Genomic DNA, 17952 nt, shown 5'->3' on the forward strand with positions numbered 1-17952 from the left:
CTTGGCCAGTTGGGGTCACCTGTCACAGCTATGCTCCCTCCCCGTTTCTTTTGTGTTCCTTTTCCCCGGTGGAGCATGAGACAGACGCACAGGGACAAAAAAAGTCCTTAAGATAAACACGACTCAGCAAAAATCAAAGCATTAGTATGTTATCAACATTATTCTCATTCTGAATCAAAACCACAGCACTGTACTAGCTCCTGAGAAGACATCTATCCCAACCCAAACCAGGGCAGAAAGAAACATCTTGATGGAAAGGAAGAGCAGGGTCGCGTGTTATCAGGCGACTGATGTAACACCATCGCCACAGAAGAACTGGTCACCCTCGGCCTCTAGCAGTTAATCTGCTTTCATGCTTGCTTTCACTGCGCTTCATCCCTCCCCCAGCCCCCGGGCCGAGCCCGGAGGCTCAGCCCCGTTGCCGCAGGGCCCTTCTGCCTCCCCCTGCCCGGGGGCAGTGCGCTGCCGCAGGGATGTTCCTGCGGGGCACAGGCTGAGGCCGCGCCCGCAGGGACTCGCCTCGGCTCAGACAAAGCGGCCGCGGCGCGGCCCCGGCCGTGACTCGGGGCACCTGCGGGGCGGCCCCTCCGCCGCTCCGCTCCCTCCCTTCCCTCCGCCGGCCCCGCGCGGCTCCCCCGCCCCCGCCCGGCCCGGAGGCGGGGCGGGCTCCGGGCGGCGCCTCCCGCGGCGGGGCCGAGGCGGCTCCTTCCGTCGGTGGCCGCGGCTGCAGCATGAGCGGGCCGGGGCTGCTGGGGCCCGGCGGCGGCGCGGGGTTGCCGCCGCTGCCCAAGAGCCTGAGCGGGTTGCTGAACTCCTCATCCTCGGGCGGCGGCAGCGGCCAGGGCGGGCGCTGGCGGGACCTGGAGCGGCTCTACGCGCAGAAGTCCCGCATCCAAGACGAGCTGAGCGGCGGCGGCCGGGGCTCGCCGCGCCCGCCCAAGCCTCCCAACCTGGACGCGGCGCTGGCCCTGCTCCGCAAGGAGATGGTGAGCGGGGCGGGCTGGGGCTCGGCGGGGGCGGCGGACGTGGCGAGTGGCGGCGGGGCACCGCCGCCTCCCCGGGGCCAGACCGGCGCCCCGGGCCGGTGCAGCCCCTGTAACCCGGCCTGGCTGCCGGTACCGGCGGCGGGAGCGGGGCGGGGGGTGGCGGGACTGCTCCGGGTGCGGATGGGGAGCCGCTTACCGCGCCCTGCGGCACCCACCGGAACCCGGCACCCAGCTGAAAGGCTGGTGTTAAAAAATACCCCCAGTGTCGGTATGATTCGTGCAGCCCAAGTGGCTGTGATTAGGCGTAGTTTTCTACAGGACTCTGTTTTGATCCTGTAGCACAGCGTTATTACAGCGAAATTCTTCCGGGCGACCTGGCGCACCTTTTGATTAAATACTAATTGGGTGTTGGTGCTTTGCTGGTGCAAGCTGCAGCTGTAATGACTAATAATAGCCTAAGCCTTACGTGCTGAGGATTCTGAAGAATCAGTACAAGAAAGACAAGGAGCTGCTGGAGAGGGTCCAGCGGAGAGCCACAAAGATAATTAGGGGGCTGGAGCATCTTTCTTATGAAGAGAGGCTACGGGAGATGGGCCTGTTTAGTCTAGAGAAGAGGGAATCTCATTAATGTATATAAACATCTCAGAGGTGGGTGTGAAGAGGATGGTGTCTGACTCTTTTTGGTGGTGCCCAGCAACAGGACGAGGAGCAATGGCCATAAACTAAAACACAAGCAGTTCCACCGCAACATGAGGAAGAACTTCTTTATGTTGAGGGTGGCAGAGCACTGGAACAGGCTGCCCAGGGAGATCGTGGAGTCTGCCTGTCTAGAGACATTCAAACCGACCTGGAAGTGTTCTGGTGTCACCTGCTCGAGGTGACCCCACCTTGCCTTGGCAGGAGGGTTGGACTGGATGACCTCCAGAGGTCTCCTCCAACTCTAAAAACTCTATGAAGCATATAAAATATGATATTGCTGAAAATCTGCCTGGTTCAAGACTGTTTTTCTCAAGCTAAAAAGGTGCTTGAGGATAAGAAGCTTTTTTGAAAGGTCCTTCTGTGGATTTAGAAGGATGGGAGTGTGCTGAAATCTTAGTCTGCCACCAGTGTTTCAACAGTTAGAGATAATTCTTAAAACTGTGTATTAGAATTGCCAGTTTGCACTAAAGCTCAGGAAGGATGGGTCTATCGACTGCCAGGGCTTTCTTCTGCAATGCTGTGAAGGGAAACAAGGACATATGGTCTTAGTCTTAAGCTTTTCCAAAAAAGCAAAGGTAATTCATTAAACAAGTCTAATATATTTCTTTCCTAATGGGAAATCAAATGAGATACTTCTCAAAGTTATTTGATAACTAGACTTCCCTTTTAAACTTTCCTTTAATACTCTGCTATCCTTGATGATAATTTGATAAAGTATTTCTGAAGAAAAAGATACTTCTAAACACATCAAAGACTTTCAAGCAACGGGCTCCTTGGTTCCAGATGTACTTTTTTGTGGCCTGTACAAATTAGAGAGACTCTTGTGTATTAAAAGGCTGCCTTTCATCAAGAAGATAAAAGCACTTTATTACTGATATTGAACACTCTTTTTGCAGCAAAGATACAATTTTTATTGAGTAATGGGTTGGCTTTAAATTTTCTATAGTGAGTGAGGAAGAAATGCACAGCACCATCTTTCCCTGCAGGGTCAAGCAAGGTACTGTGTATGTAAGCTTTTAAAGCTGAGAAAGGGATGGACTTGGATGCTTTGGAGAGGGAGGGAGGAAAGGAGAGGTCATTTCAGAGCTATGATTGTGAAGAACAGAGTTGATTGCATGGAACTGTGTGCCATAGGTTGCCTTATCAAGAGTCAATGCAGCTTGGCTGGCATTAAAAACTGTGCTAATGCTATCAGGGTTGGACGTTTCTTCAGGCTTTTCCTTCCTCAGGGATCATACATGAAAGTTTTGAAGAGGCTGCACTTTTCACAGTAGGCTTCTTGTTTGATAGTTTGATACTAGTGGCAGCAATAGAAAAATAAGATAGTAAACATAACTATTTGGTTTTAAGACCTGTTATGTTAATTCTGCAAAGCAATTTTTTCCTTAAAAGTTTGTGCTTGGCAGTCAGTAGAATTGAACTTCACAGAAAGTGCTGAAATTCTTAATGGAACTGAAACAGGAGAGCTGCTGGTGAAAATGGTCCCGCCTTCCTTGGGAGACAAAGGTCACCTGTCTCCAGGTTGACTTTTTTTGGCTCACCTCACTCCTGATTGCTTTTTGAACAGTTCTGAACTGCAGTCTTGTCCCTCAAACATTTGGCTCTCATTCAGGTCTGCCAGGTGGGTCTCATGTTTGTATGTCATAGTGTTAGGTCCAGCTTCACAGCATCCTTTCGTACCTGAGGTGAGCAGTTTGTCTAGGTTATAAGGGAAGATGGGTAAGAAAAGTAGCATAGATCTGAGGTGGTGGAAAGACTTACCAGTAATGTCCTGGCAGCTAGCACAGTGTCCCATCACTTGTCCTAAAATCTTCTTTAGCCTGTGCAGGACATCATGTTTTGGCTTCATGATTACACCAAGGAATTTGTGGTGTTCCTGGAAGATGTCATACCCTCTTTTTCTCAATGGCATTGTGGTGTATGATTTTTTTTTTTCTCCTCTTCTCACCTTCAGAAAGAGCTGCTGGTAGGATAGTTTAGCAATGTCGAAGTAGATCATCATGCTAGCTTCTTGTGGTTTTCTTGTGTGCTGAGTGTATTGTCCTGAGAATTTAGAAGCATAAGGAGAGATTTTTGAGGTAAGAGTTCTCATTCTGAGTAAAATACAGCCTGGTGTTCAGGTTGCAGTACAGGCTGCTAACGTTATTTATTTATTTATTTATTTCCTCTTGACATGAGGTTGTGGCAAAAACTTTTATTTGATGAAACTGAGGCTCACTAGGAACAGCCTGTCGGCTTAACACTTCCTTGAAAAATAAGGCCAAAATGGCTGTTTCTCTAAAATCTCTATTTGGGTAGTGGTTTTAATTTGATCTGACTTGGATAGGTGACAATGTCAAGTGAACTCTCTATTTCGTTGCCAGAGAGGGAGGCTGAATTGAGTTAAATGAATAGCTTTATTTCACTTTGCTGTGCAACATACTGGCTTTGTACCTGACATAAAGATGCAGACCACAAGGTAGCCTTTTTCTAATGGTTCTCCAAATCTGTAATTAGCTCTGGAACTAATATTTGAGAAGCTTAAGGACCAAAATATTAGGTGCTTAATTATAATCAAGCCTATGCTTGAGTGGCACATGAAAATAGTCTGAAGATTTGCAAGATATGTCATATGTGCTTGTGTCACTTCTGTTTAGTTTTGCTCCCTGAAAGTAGCATGCTGTATTGTGCTAGACTTACCTGGGTTTGTCAGATGCCTATGTACGTCAATATAGAAAAGAAGATCAGAGTAGAACTACTCAGCTGGGAAGTGGAAAAACCAGAGTCCCATTTAAAACTTCTACTCCAGGCCATTTTAAAGAAAAACAGAGCGCCTGTGATGCTGTGAGAGAAAGATGTGTGAAAGACGCACAGTATTTCTGGAAAGATATCTCCCTTGCATAGTGAGGAATATAGACTTTATGAATTTATCTGCCGTGGTTCCGATAGGAGTGAACTGCTTATTAAAGTTAAGCACAGCGTTGTAATACAACATTTTGAAGAACACTTTGCATTTGTTCTGCACTATTGCATCACATTGTTCCTTGTTCTTTTGTCTAGTTTATCCCATGGGGCATCTGCCACCTTAGAAAATGAATTTTACTTTCATATTTCATAACCGTTCAAGGTGGAAAGAAGCTCAAACCTCTTGTTCAGCAACAAAAGATATACAGCCATAAAAAGGCAATTGCAGTAATGATTGAATTGTTCCCCCTTCAGGTTGGCCTTCGGCAGCTGGATATGTCATTGCTGTGTCAGCTCTACTCCCTGTACGAATCCATTCAAGAATACAAAGGTGCCTGCCAAGCTGACTCTAACGCAGACTGCTCGTACGCCCTGGAGAACGGATTTTTTGATGAAGAGGAGGAATACTTCTAGAAGCAGGAAGATTCCCCTTGAGGCTGACTGAACTGAAGTTCTTTTGTCCTTCTCGCCCTGTAACACACCTCAACAAGAACAACTGGAATTTGTATGGATCCCTCTTCCTGAGGAGGAACACCCAGCTACCCCGAGTTGCGTTAAATTCTCTTATTTTAACAGGCTGTCAGTACAAGTTACTCATGCAAATACCACTTGAGCAAAGTGCTGTACTTTAATTTTTGAAGAGTCCTCAGACATGCTTGACAAGAGTTTTCAATTTAATTTGCAAGGTGGGTGTTTTCATCTTACAAACATTGGTAGCTTATAACTGGAATTTTAATCGTAGAAGACAGCAGCGACTTCCTCAGTTGTAATAACTTCATAAGGGGGGAGGGAAGCCTCCGCTGTGGTGTAAATAGCTATAGGTGATTTTTGGGGGAGTCAGTGGCATTGATAAATGCATTTTGAACAGGCATCTGGATGCACGCACATCCTCAGCACTACTAAGCTAGTTCTGCTCTTACCGGCTGCGTCCAGTTTTGTACTGGGTGAATTGTTTACACAGTTAATTTTTTTTTTTTCTCCTGAAGCTAATTTATTCCTAGCTTGCAAGCTGTACATGTGATAGTGAATGTTACCAGCAGGGTTTTTTTTTTCTGTTGATCTAATTCACTTTCTTGGTACTGCCACTTGGCATTAACTTTTATACTCTTCTCTGGATTTCTTGCATCGATGTAGCTCTTTGACCTGCTAAACGCTACTCTGAAATGGTTTGCTTAGCTTTTACTGCACTGCATAGTAAAAGCACATTTTCAAACATAGTCTGTCTGCCACTATGTGGCTTGGAATAACATGAACTCTTGTGCAAGTGTTCTTGATCATATGAATAAGGAAAACTCTCATATGACACAATGGGACAAATTGCAATATTTTATACTGGGTGAATTTTGTTGCTGCAAGGTAGATGACAGCTCTTTTTAAAAATGCAAAATAAGTATTTTGAGCACATACTTTGCATATGTTAAAACTTTTTATACTAACTTGTTCTTTGAAATATAACTTATTTTTGTTTTCAGAACTTACTAAAGCACTTGGTTAACTTTTTATTAATTCGCAGTGTGTACATGTAATGCTTAATCAGCTGAGAGTTGCCAACTATCTGAGTCTTCACCCTTCTCTGTTTTAAGTAAAATCAACTCTCAATGTGATTTTTGTTTCTTAAATTTAATTCTGAAGATTGCTGTAAAGCACAGTGCCTGAATCTTGACACAAGGTAATAATTAAGGGCTTAAACCTCAAAGGGTTTTTGCATGGTTCATGTCTGGCATGCATGCAGTTTGCAGGAAGAATTGGAGATCACATTCTGGGGTAGCTCCTCTGTTTTTAGCAAAGGCTAGGATGTTGCAGTGATAAAAGCCAAGAGACTTCCAGGATGCATTCCCTCTAAAACAGGCTTGTTTTAGTGGAATTCAAAGGCCACAAGAGTAAAGACTGTGCTGTAATTGTGTATGTGTATAGTTCTTAATCTAGTCTGTGGCAATGGTTGGATATTTTTTTTAATGTTAATTCTGGTCTAATTGCTTCACTCACCCAAAACTAAACTGAATGATAAGGAAAACACAGATAATCCAGATAGCTACATCTGTATTTAAAAGTTGTGTGCCTGTGTGTGTATACATGTATAAATATATATACACACGCATATTTACATGCAACTTTATGCTTTGACTTAAGAATGTATCAGCTTTTAGTATAATTTGCTGTGCTTTTGGTATTTACATGAGGCTTTTTCTAGTCTGTTGAAGTACTGCTATTTTCTTGCTCTTTCCCCAAAAATAAAAAGCATGATGTTTAGCATAACTTTTTAATGTTGTGTGTATTTTACTTTTTCAGTGAATACAAACTCCACCCCCCTTCCCAACCCTCCCATAAGAAAACTAGGACTAGTTATCACCTGAAGCAAGCAATATTTAAATTACAGTGGAAAAGGTTCTACCTACCTCTGTTTGGAATGGAATTTACTGCTTTTCTGTCTTAATTGGATTTTACTTTTTTTAAATTCAGGAGAAAATCCTGTTTCTACTACTAAAATTAATGATTCTGTTTTACAGATCTTTAGAGTGTCATTCCTTAATAGTTGCAGTGGCGAGAATGGACTTGAGCAAAATTCACAGTATTTTCTCTTAAAAAATTAAAAAGTGATATGATTTATGTTTCTCATCATGCTCGTGATTTGGGCAACATGGAATATTTGGTATTCCCTGTACCAAGGGAAGCATAAAAGTCTTAAAACATCACTCCACAACATCTGGACTGAAAAATAGGATGGATTATAAGGACTTGCTAAGTTTTCAGCACCTTGTCCCTTTTAATAACACCATCTTGCATGGGAGAGAAGTTATAGTCTATATTCCTAAGGAAAGCTCAAATGCCATGAGGGTTGGCTAGCCAGATGAAGGTTGTAAAAAGAAGAAATTTGTTTTTAAGTCAGTAAGCAGTTGTTCCAGAGGCTGATGTCTATGTCTGGTGTTGCAGTTGTGAGTTGTATCTCTTCACCACATTATAGCAGCACAAAGCAGGGAAATTGCTCTGGAAGAGAGGTGCTTGGTGGGAAAGTGTAGCTTAAATATTGAGTAATTGCTACAGGCAGCTTCAAGTCCGAGTTCAGTGTGCGCATGATGGAACGGAGTCACGTTACTACAAAAGCTTCCTACCCGTGGTCCAAACCACATCCCAACACAGCTTTCCATTTTGATTCCATAACCCCAGTTCATCTTAACATGTGAGTTTTATAAGAGTACCTTTTAAGGATATAATGAAAGAAACTCTTGGACACTTCTCTACCCAGTGAACACTGCAGAACTTTCCCAGTCCCACATAGCACACCCAATAATGAGCAGGCCCAGGAAAAGACAGGTTTAGAAGGAAACAAGAACAGTCAGGCTCCTGCTGCCCAGAGATGGAGAGCTCTGAGTACAGCAGTTCAGAAGGCAATCTGCCCTGGGTAACTCTTCACTGGCCTTTCTCCAAAGGGCCTATAAATGTGGTAAAGCAGTTAGAAGTAATTGTTAGGTCTCCACTAGCTGTACTCGAAGTTTTATTTTTACTTCAACAGCATATCAGCCTCATTCCATTGCTATGACAACTGCAGAGTCATACTGTCATAATTACATTACACTTTAGTCCCCTGGCAATTGCCTTAGTCTACAAAAAGAGAAGAGTCTGGAAGGAGTGCTCACTCTGGAGAAAGTGGGTGTCAAAAAGTAATGGGTGGCTGATACCATGGCAAATGTAACAGATGAGCATTTAGGTTCAGCTTCAGCTCCTGGTGAAGTTACTGTCAGTGCTATTGACTTTAGTGGGGATGGACTTCAAAGCAGGCATCTTTTCCTAAAACCAGAATTGCTGCTTGGTGTCTTTTATTTCCAAGACTGTGGAACAGCTAAATACTAAGATACAGGAGATATTCAAATAACACTCTACAAATGTACTACTCAAAGGTACTGCTTTAATGCACTGAAATGCAGTAGGCAATCATAAGAATAACTTGTAAAAAGCATGAATGTTGCTTCAAAGAGAGCTTTCCAGTAAAGGTGGGGCAAAATTGCACTCAGTTTATGCATCGTTTAGATGCTTGCTAAAAGTTGAGACTTCAGTACAATATTTGGTGTAGTCATGAAATTGGAAGACTAGGAGAAGAATTATGCAAAAATTGTGATAGTATTTGTAATTAATTTAGTTCCTAATCATAGGTAGCCAAATAATTTTGTGTAATTTAAAATAAGTTGACTTTTTAAAAATTATGTTTACAATTTCTAGCAAATAAGACAGTTTGCAAAATTTTAAATGCAATGAAGAGAGTAGCAAAGCCCCCCAGTCTTTATAACTGATCCACTTAGTACTTATTTACAAGCCTAAGGTTTTGTGTCACATTTAGCCTTCATCCTAAGGAAACAAAGCTTATGCAGTAAATCTGTCCTGGCATTTTCTCTGTCTGTTTGCTGTAAACTAGGTCTGATAGGACAGAAGTTGTAGAGTTGCTCTGTTTTTAGAAGCCTTGTAAAAATTTGGAGCTGGAGGAAGAGAGAGACTTACTGCTCCTTTCTTGGACAGGATCACAGGTAAGATTCCCCTTTTGGCTGGTGTTTGATCACCCGGCTGCCAGAAGGCAAAAGCCGGGTGGTCACACGCCTGCTGGCAGCTCTGCAGTAGCCAGGGCACCACAGTGCTGGGTGCCACTGGGGCGTCTGGGAAGGAGGAGAGTCTTAGCACATCTTCTAGAGAACGAGGATGAAAATTGCAGATACAACAGGGGGCCCCGGGAACACCCCAGGTGCTGCCTTCAGGACTCAATGGGATGCTGGAAGGGAAGAGCAGTGGGGACGAATGTTACAGTTCCTGGATGTGGGAGCTTGGCACAGTTTGGAAGGAGACGCTGAGGTCCTGGAACATGAGTTCTTTAAAATCCCATGATTGATTAGTTCTGCTGCTGACACCTTGGGGGATTTTTCATGTCCTTTTTTGACCCATTTTAGATGCTGGGGTTATGCTACTTGTCATGTATTTTTAACGTGACAGTCATTTGTTGCAGGTATGCGCTTTTGCTCAACTGGAAAGAACGTGTTTTATTTGACTTTATTTAGCTGTCTAGCTAAAGCTGTCCGTTTGCCCTGAGGAATTAGATTGCTCTTAGGGTAGAAAACTAATTCCCCCACTGTGCTGTTCAGCTGACCGCTGGGGAGGAATGTGAAATGGAAGGATTAATCAGGTACATGCCAAAGGGAGCCCTAACAACAGGTCTTTTCTCCAATGTACTGCTCTGCGACCTTCAGTCACTTTGAAAGAATTTACTGTGTTTTTGTGATGCCTGCCTGTGGAGGATATATTACCACAGCAGTTTGAGGTTCATACTTTTTTCATATACTACATGCATTTTCTCAGAAAACAACTCCTCAGAAGTACATTTTTCCATCCATTATCTTTGGTTTATCTGAAGTTACTGCATTTAACTCTAGACAACACTGCATTACTTAAGGAAATAACTTGTTTGTTTCCTTAGCAAAGTAGTTAAAAGATTTATCTTATTTGCAAAGTCATCTTCTACTGATTTTAACATTTTCTGTGAGTTTCCAAGCTCCCGATGTGGTAAAGCCTCTTAACTGCCTATTCTATGATCCTGGCAACTGCAACTCTGCAGGTAGCTTTACAAACAGCCAGGGTCTGCTGTGAGGGCTAGGTTCTGCCATGGCTCAAAGAGCCTGGGGGATCTGTGCCAAGGGACAAACCCTCCTGAGCTGAGGTGGTCTGGAAGAGCAGAGATGGCCCCACAAAACCCAGATGAGCTCTAAGGATTAAAGCCTAGGTGAGGCTGGATGTGTGCTGGACTGGCACCTGCAGCTTGTGGGGCAATTGCACCTTGTAAGAAATGAAGAGGATTAACAAGGGGTTCTCACTCAGATGACTCACTCAGAAGTGAGTTTGGCTATTTGATTTTAAATGACAGAGGAACTTTGGAGGGGATAAATATTCACTGCAAAAGTCTCTTTCCCTTAGTTTTTTGGCCCACTCTGTTTTATCTTTTCTATTCCCAAAACTTAATTAAATGAATGTGGAAGCAACCAGCCCTAAGTAATGAAGCCCACATCTGATTTCAGAGGAATGTGCTTTGAACAGTAGAATTTACATTTTTCAGATAAGGCTGGTATGCAATTTAAAAAGATAAAGCCATCTGCTACTGAAATACACAGACTTGTGACTATTTTGGCTCTTCTCTGGAGTTTTGCTACAGATTTTAAATGCACTTGTGCTAAGACTTTATTAAGATAATGTCTTCAAGAGAATGTAATCTTTCAGAATTCCTCAGTTTAATATGAGAGAAGAAATCCTATGCAAATAATGGATTGTTAGAATTTAGTGGCCGAAGCAGACTGTTTGGAATTGTTAGTGCACAGAGAGTTCAGTTCTATGTCAAACCACTGCCTTAAATTCATGTTAGCAGTTCAATCCTCCTCGCAGTGCTAACTACTCACTTTCAGAAATCACAAGCATTTCTTCCACAGGTCAGAAACGTCCTTGTGATTACCTGGCTAGACACATGAGTAAGGGCTTGTGAGCTCCTTTTGGCTCAAGATACCAGGCGCTGTCACAAACAATAAAGTTGCCTGTCTGAGCCCTACCAGCTCTTGCTTAAACTCTTCTGACTCGTCAAACAGCAGAACATTTTAAATCATTTACAAGGAGGCAGTGTAATAAGGTCGTTACTTCAGTTACAAAAGCACCTGGATGACAGGGACAGTACATTTTGTTGGGTTTTTTTCTCTTAACCCTTTACATTATTTGGTTACCTGAATCTTGATTTTAACAAAGCACTAATTATTTGTACTGAAAGCCCTCATGGACATAGGAAAATTCAAACATTGCATGCAGAGGTGCGCTAACAAACGAAGTTTTGAACAGGTAAAGTACAATCTTAAATGGAACCACATTTTAACCTGTTTCATTATTCCTAAGCAACATCAAAGGCTGTTTGATTGTGGAATAAAATTACTTTTTATATGCTACATTGCACAAAAGGTAAACGACTGAAATACTAAAATAGTTTGGTGTAGGGGAAGGACATTTTATCAGAATCAGCTGAAAAAAATAGTATATCAAAAGAGAGAAAATTAATTTCTCATAGCATTAGAGTATCAAAGCTCTGTTACCATTTGGTTTTTGTCCTGTATGAACACAGCATGTCTATATTCTTTCCAAGGGTCTTGCTATTCCTGTTTCTTCTGTTAGTATTGTACAAATCATACATGATCTTGACTTGCATCTGCAAAATACCCTTGCTCTTTCTGACTGATACTTCATCATGATGCTCAAGTTGGAGAAGCCTTTCCTTAAATACCTTGCATCACACATATAAGCTGTAGAGAGAATGGAATATATAGCACTTATTCAATGTGTAATTTGAGTGCATTTTTAGAAGAGGAAAGACATTTATGAACAGAGTTCTAGTGTATTTTGGAGACTGTCATTGCACAGTTGCTTGCATACAGTATTAACCCTTATGGATAAATGAGAGAAGTAGAAATTTGCAGTAATCTCTGTGGGGAAGAAGGAATTCTGTTTTATGCATTTCTTTTATCCTCTCTCATGTCCTTTCTTACAGGATTTGCTTGAGTTCTGAGTTCTCATATGTAAATAGGTTTGTCTTGTCTCCAGTGCTTTGTGTGGTTACACAATAGGACTTTTTTTTTCACTTATCACTAGCCAGTCATTCAAAAAGTCCTTTCTGTTTCTGTTGCAAATGTAGGACTGTTCTAGGCTTTCAATGTCCCTTCTTCTCATAGAGAATAATACTCTTTTCTGTGCTTTCAATGCAGGTGTGTATGGGCAGAATACATCATTCAGTGTTAGAGAAGCCAAGCATACCTCGTTATTACCACAGACGTTTATTTGTATAAGCATCTGCTAAAGTGTGCCTCCTAATGAAAATTTACACTACAATTTATTTTGCAAATTAGGAAGGAGTTTGTATGGATGCATTTATTCTCCAGAAACAGAGATCTTAATGCATCATGCATCATGTCCATTCTCTCATTCTCTGAGTTGAATACTTTCATTTGTAGGCACTGATTGTATTTTTGTTTCAGCTTAATGGTGTGTTACCCAGTGCCTATGTCCTTACAAAAAGTCTGTAGTAGATCTGAGATGTGCAGGCTGCCTTGTTTATTTAAAATGAAATATTTAATGCTTTGTGGTCCTGCAGCCAAGGAATTTGTCTGATGGATTTCTGTGTGACTGGCTTAGCAAGGCTAAGCAGCGGGTAGGAGAGGGAATAGGAAGCATACAACCAGGAGAATAAAAGTGGAGGACAGAAACTTTCTAGAAGACCAAGTCACCATCTTCACCATGGATCAAATAAAATCGTGTATTTTCACAAAATCATATTGCTTGAATAAATGGTCGTAGTTGAAAAACAACCAGGCATCAAACTGTCACTACATGCAGTAGGAGCTGATAGGTCTCTTAATTCAGGAAAGGCAGCTTAGGTTTGGTTTCTGAGAGCCAGAATATCTGCCTGCCAGGGAGAACATCTGTCAGGAATGCCTATCCATCCAAGTGGCTGGCGGAAGGACCTGATGACCTCTCAGATCACTTCTAGCCCTGTCTGATTCTGTGAAAACAAAACTGTTCCCAAGGGGGTGGCTGAGGCAGCTGCTTGCTCAGGACAAAGAGCTGAGCCTTCAGGAGCAGCTGCTGCAAGGAGTTTAGAGAAGACAGCACTTTCCAATATAATGGCATGAAATGACAGATGGCACCTTCCACCCTGCCATTGTAGTGGGGAAGGATCTGTGCACGAGGGCTTCCTGTTTTGCCATCCGCTATTGGGACGTGTTGGGAGGATTAAAAACACCTCTCTGAACTTTCAGTCAAAGTGCTTGTGCAGCTGAATTAGATTAGAATCACCATGCTGGCATTTTGTTACATGAAAGTAGCTGAGTACCAATGAGGGAAGGGAGACGTCATCTCTATGTGCTTCTGATGCTCTTTTATCAGGGACATGACTTTTTTTTTTTTTAACTGATACAATCTGTTCTGTTGCAGAATAATCAAACTACTGTGGGAAGAAGGTGCCTTTCTCACTGGTGGCCTTTTCTTTCAGTGTGGGACCTTTAAACAGACAGAAGCTGCACAACTTTATACATAGATAAGGCAGAAAATGCACAGGCTGTAAGAACAGGATTGACCTTCCCTTTCCTTCCATCTACACACACACACACATCATTTACATAAATTGCACAATTCAGTTGAGCAGGAAACTATTTTTGGGAGAAATCCACTTAAAGAAGTGCAAAATACATTTGAAAAGATGAGAATTTTAGTATAAACTAAGTCTTGTCATGTGGTTGTGTAAGGAAATGAGTACCTGCTATTGTGTTCATCTACAGCAAAGTTAATTTCATCTCTAAAGAAAAGGGGTCAAATAAGGTCCACCATTCCTGAAAAAATTCTTCATTAATCATCAGTGTTTTATTTCCACTTTGCTCTCTCCCAGGACAAAATGAGTAAGAGATGGACTGTGCTTTCCTTGCTGTGCAATCCATCTGCCATTTTCACACTACTAAGTAGGAGAAATGTCCTTAGAGGGAAACAGATTGCTGCTTTGGACGAATTTATAAGGCGTATGCTCAATGTGATACATTCACTTTTAGTCCCTATCCTGCAAAATCCAAGCCATTTTTTCTGGTGCTGGTATGTGGCATGTTATTATCCAGTGGATGTTCTCAATGGGAAATGTTTTCTTCCTAGTTATTATTACACTTCTGTTGGCTTTTGATTTTCAGTGATCAAAAGAACGCTGTAGTCCTACTGAGAGAGACTATCTCTACTGTAGCCAAGACATGATACATATGTGGCTTTGAAGGTTAGAACCAAAGCTTTATTCTGGAAGTGGAGTGAGAGACCAAAGAAAGGATCAAAGTTAAGGAGTGATGCATGTATGACAGCATCAGATGGGCTGCAGCTTCCCTGGCAGGGAATCACTATAAAGGTAACACCCACAGATGCTTACAGAGTGAATAAGCAGTTCTGAGGAAGGAGTGCAAGGTGAGTAGAAGTGCTTCTATGTTGTTGAGGTTTTGTTTTCTTGTTTAAATCTATGAAATGTTATTGAATTTGTTTACTGAAAATTACCAATGGTTTGTAATATTTTTTTAAGAAATACTTTTCTGCAAAACATACCAGTGCTTTCCACCGCAAAGTCTCAAACTGTCAAATATTAAGTACCTTATTTTTTTTCTTTTAGACAGCTGAAAGTAAGATCAGCTAATGTGCCAGTTCCCTTTGCTCCAAGTTTTTCAACTAATTTCAGATTTATTTTGGCACACAACAGCTGCAATAACTTCAAAATCATAATAAGGGATTAGTGATTTGCTGTATATACCCCTAGAAGTCTTCAGATGTGTACATTACAGAACTGCATGCCAGCGAGGGTCAGAATTAAAGCTTCCCTTAGTACAACAAAGACTTTAAACATGTCACCTTTAATATTCACATCCTCTGGCTCCTGGCATGTCTGTTTCATATCTGACATTCAGTGTTGACTGACTCCTAACAACCTGCAGCTGAAAGGACTTAATGCTTTTCATCTTTCTAAGCAGACATGAACAAATTAATCCTCCCCCAAATCCTATGATGGTGGAGATACAATCATTTTATGAAGCCACACATATGACTTGCTCAAGGTCACAGTACTGGTCGGTCTTAGAGCCAGGATTAGGATTCAGGTCTTAATTCAGGTCCCCAGTCCGGTGCTCAGAGAGCCATGGCATGCACTTCTGTGCAGCTTATGGACAACAGTTCTTTTGCCTAAAAACGTCCTCAGAATTACAATTAGAGATTTTAAGAAATCAAGGGGATCATCTGGATTTATTCCAGCAGCAGCCAGCACATGTAAAAACTCTTAGGTTCACACTCTTACGCTTCTATGTAAAGGAATTTAAAGCACATTTTTACCCAGGGGAAAAAACCCAAACAATATATATTATTCTAATGAATAGCAATTAAAACATCATTAACAGTATTTCCTAGTTGCTTTGCAGACCTGTCATTTGTCTATACAGAGCTCAAAAAAAGCTTTACAAATTTAGGACAGCAGATCATGTTTAGGAAAAAGATTTTATGAAGCTCCTTATGTTCGTATCTTCTTTCTTGCTACCTCAGTAATACAGTAAGCATTACTGGAAAGAATAAGAAGGTCAGAACAGCTAAGAGGCAGGAGACAAAATGGGAATCTTGTTATACACAGCTTCCTGCAAATTTTAACTGCAGAAACCTGAGTTTCAGATTAATTCAGCAACAAAAATCCTGTTGATTTTTAGCAGTGGAGGAATGCATTCATTCTCTCTTTTGCCACGTGAATTTTTGAAGAGCTCAACAAGACTCAGAATAATCCCAGCTTGTAGGACTACTTAGGTTTTAAAGAGATGTCGTCCTGAAGTAATTTGTATTTTATAGCATCCATGGTTTGTATCTTGAATTGACTTTGATACCAAGTCACCAAAACAAGTATTTTGTGACCTATTTTTCACCACTAATTTCATTCTCACATTTCTCCAAACTGAAGATGGATGTTCATTTTTTAAAAGCTTGAATTTGTGTTTTTAAAAAACAAAAATTAATCAAAGAACATGTGTGTAAGAGTGTCTGTGTGTTCCTTCCACTTTTGAAATCAATAGTGGTTTCCTTATCAGCTCCAGATGGCACTGCAGTGCTTAACACCACCCCGCTGGGGAGGGCTCAAGGAATGCAAAAGCAGGCAAGCCCCTGAGAAACAAGGGCCTGCTTGTTTTATGAGAAATCAGCTAATAGTTTTCCAGTGCAGATGTCCTACTTTACTTTCAGTTTGGTGAAGACTGGGGTAACAAATGGCAGCTTATGTGCCTCTGAGATGGGACTTGTGTGGAAGAAAGGGCTCCCTTGTCTGTACGTGCAGGAGGTCACAAGCACAGTAGCCCTTGCCTGCACCAGCGAAGCCTAATGCAGCACACACTAATGCAGAATGAAGGGAGAAGCTCTGCTGTTGCACAGCTCTTCCTATTCAGTGACTAATTCTAAGGCTGCACAATTGGAAATTCTGCTTTGTAAAAGTGTATTTGCAAGGCTGTAGTGCAAACCATTGAAGTAATGAGGTTACTGGTACACCTTTTCTAGGGAAACCCATAAACTTTACTGCTTGGACGACATCTTTTGATATGTCATGTTGTCACTTAGACTATTACAAAAATGTCTACACTAAATATGACTCTTCTTTCATGTTCATCATTTGTAAACTTGGGAATAGGATGTTTTTCTATTTGCTTAATGATACACTCATAAACATCTATACTGCATATTTTCTTACATATTTTTCTTGAGATGCTATCTTCTTGGTTTTTATTGTCAACTTTGTAGAAGTCTGCCAGACTCCTACCTTCTCTTTTAACCCTCCTTGGCTTTTACTGTAATTCTCTAATTCTGCATACACTAATTTCTAAATACTTGTTACATGACCTGTGGACCCAGCTTAAGTTCCCAGCTCCCACTGTGCAATCACTAAACCATTGCTCAATCCAAGTCTCAATAACACCCCTGGTTCTTCTGTGCATTTTATGCAACAGCATTCTGAATTTGCTCCATAGGCCACGCTTCCCCTTCTGATTCCAAGCAAAACTCAAAGAGTTTCTATAGGTCCACTTGCAGGCTGGTGTATTTTAAACTCAAATAAATATTTTCCTATAAGTTAATGAAGCAACTGATGATATATAGAAAGGGCTAGCTATTTGCCATCCATCTTCCAGCACAGGTAACTGTTTCATTACAAAAAGCTTATGGAAAAAATATGGAGTTCAAAAGACAAAAAGGAGTAAAAGGAAGAGAGATGTGATGGTTTTAAACAGGCAGAACCTTAAAATAGTCTTGGTTCTCTCTGAAGCACCATATGAACACCTTTTCAAAAGCATAAAAAATGTACACACCTGCCCCCACCCAGAGGGTGTCCTTAAGCTCCCCGTAGATTTATGAAATAGTAGTGTATTTGTCATGTTAGTTCTGGTACGTGAGTAGCTTTAACACCGAACAATGCTGAATGCCCCACATTACTAATGATGCCTCTGAAGACTGAGAACCTGTACCACACCTGCTTTTGTTCCACAGCTCTGTAGCTCTTAATTGTCTTCCCTTGCTTCAAAGTTGTGTAAGGGCAGTGGTGGCTCCTGGCAGCATTACAGAACGCATAACTGACAGGTTATCAGTGTATGTGACACAACAGGTAAACACTGCTTCTTTCAGAATGCGTTCGTGTCCATTCTAGGTGTTCTGAAAAAAAACCTCAGAAAATACCTGAAATCAGTTTTTTTAAATTCAAAATAAAGTTTAATTTCAGAAAACTGTCCCCAAA

At 41.7% G+C, this 17952-nt stretch overlaps 1 protein-coding gene across 1 annotated transcript; it reads left to right on the plus strand.

The window, feature by feature from the left end:
• Positions 1 to 731: 731 nt before the first annotated feature.
• FAM89A (family with sequence similarity 89 member A) lies at positions 732 to 5042 on the plus strand (the record flags this gene model as incomplete). The annotated part of the gene is made up of 2 exons (XM_082303433.1): positions 732 to 986; positions 4884 to 5042. 2 exons carry the CDS (start codon positions 732 to 734, stop codon positions 5040 to 5042), a joined length of 414 nt encoding a protein of 137 aa, XP_082159559.1.
• Between the last annotated feature and the right edge of the window lie 12910 nt (positions 5043 to 17952).

Source organism: Coloeus monedula, assembly GCF_965178545.1.
Source record: "Coloeus monedula genome assembly, chromosome: 2".
Lineage (NCBI taxonomy): Eukaryota > Metazoa > Chordata > Aves > Passeriformes > Corvidae > Coloeus > Coloeus monedula.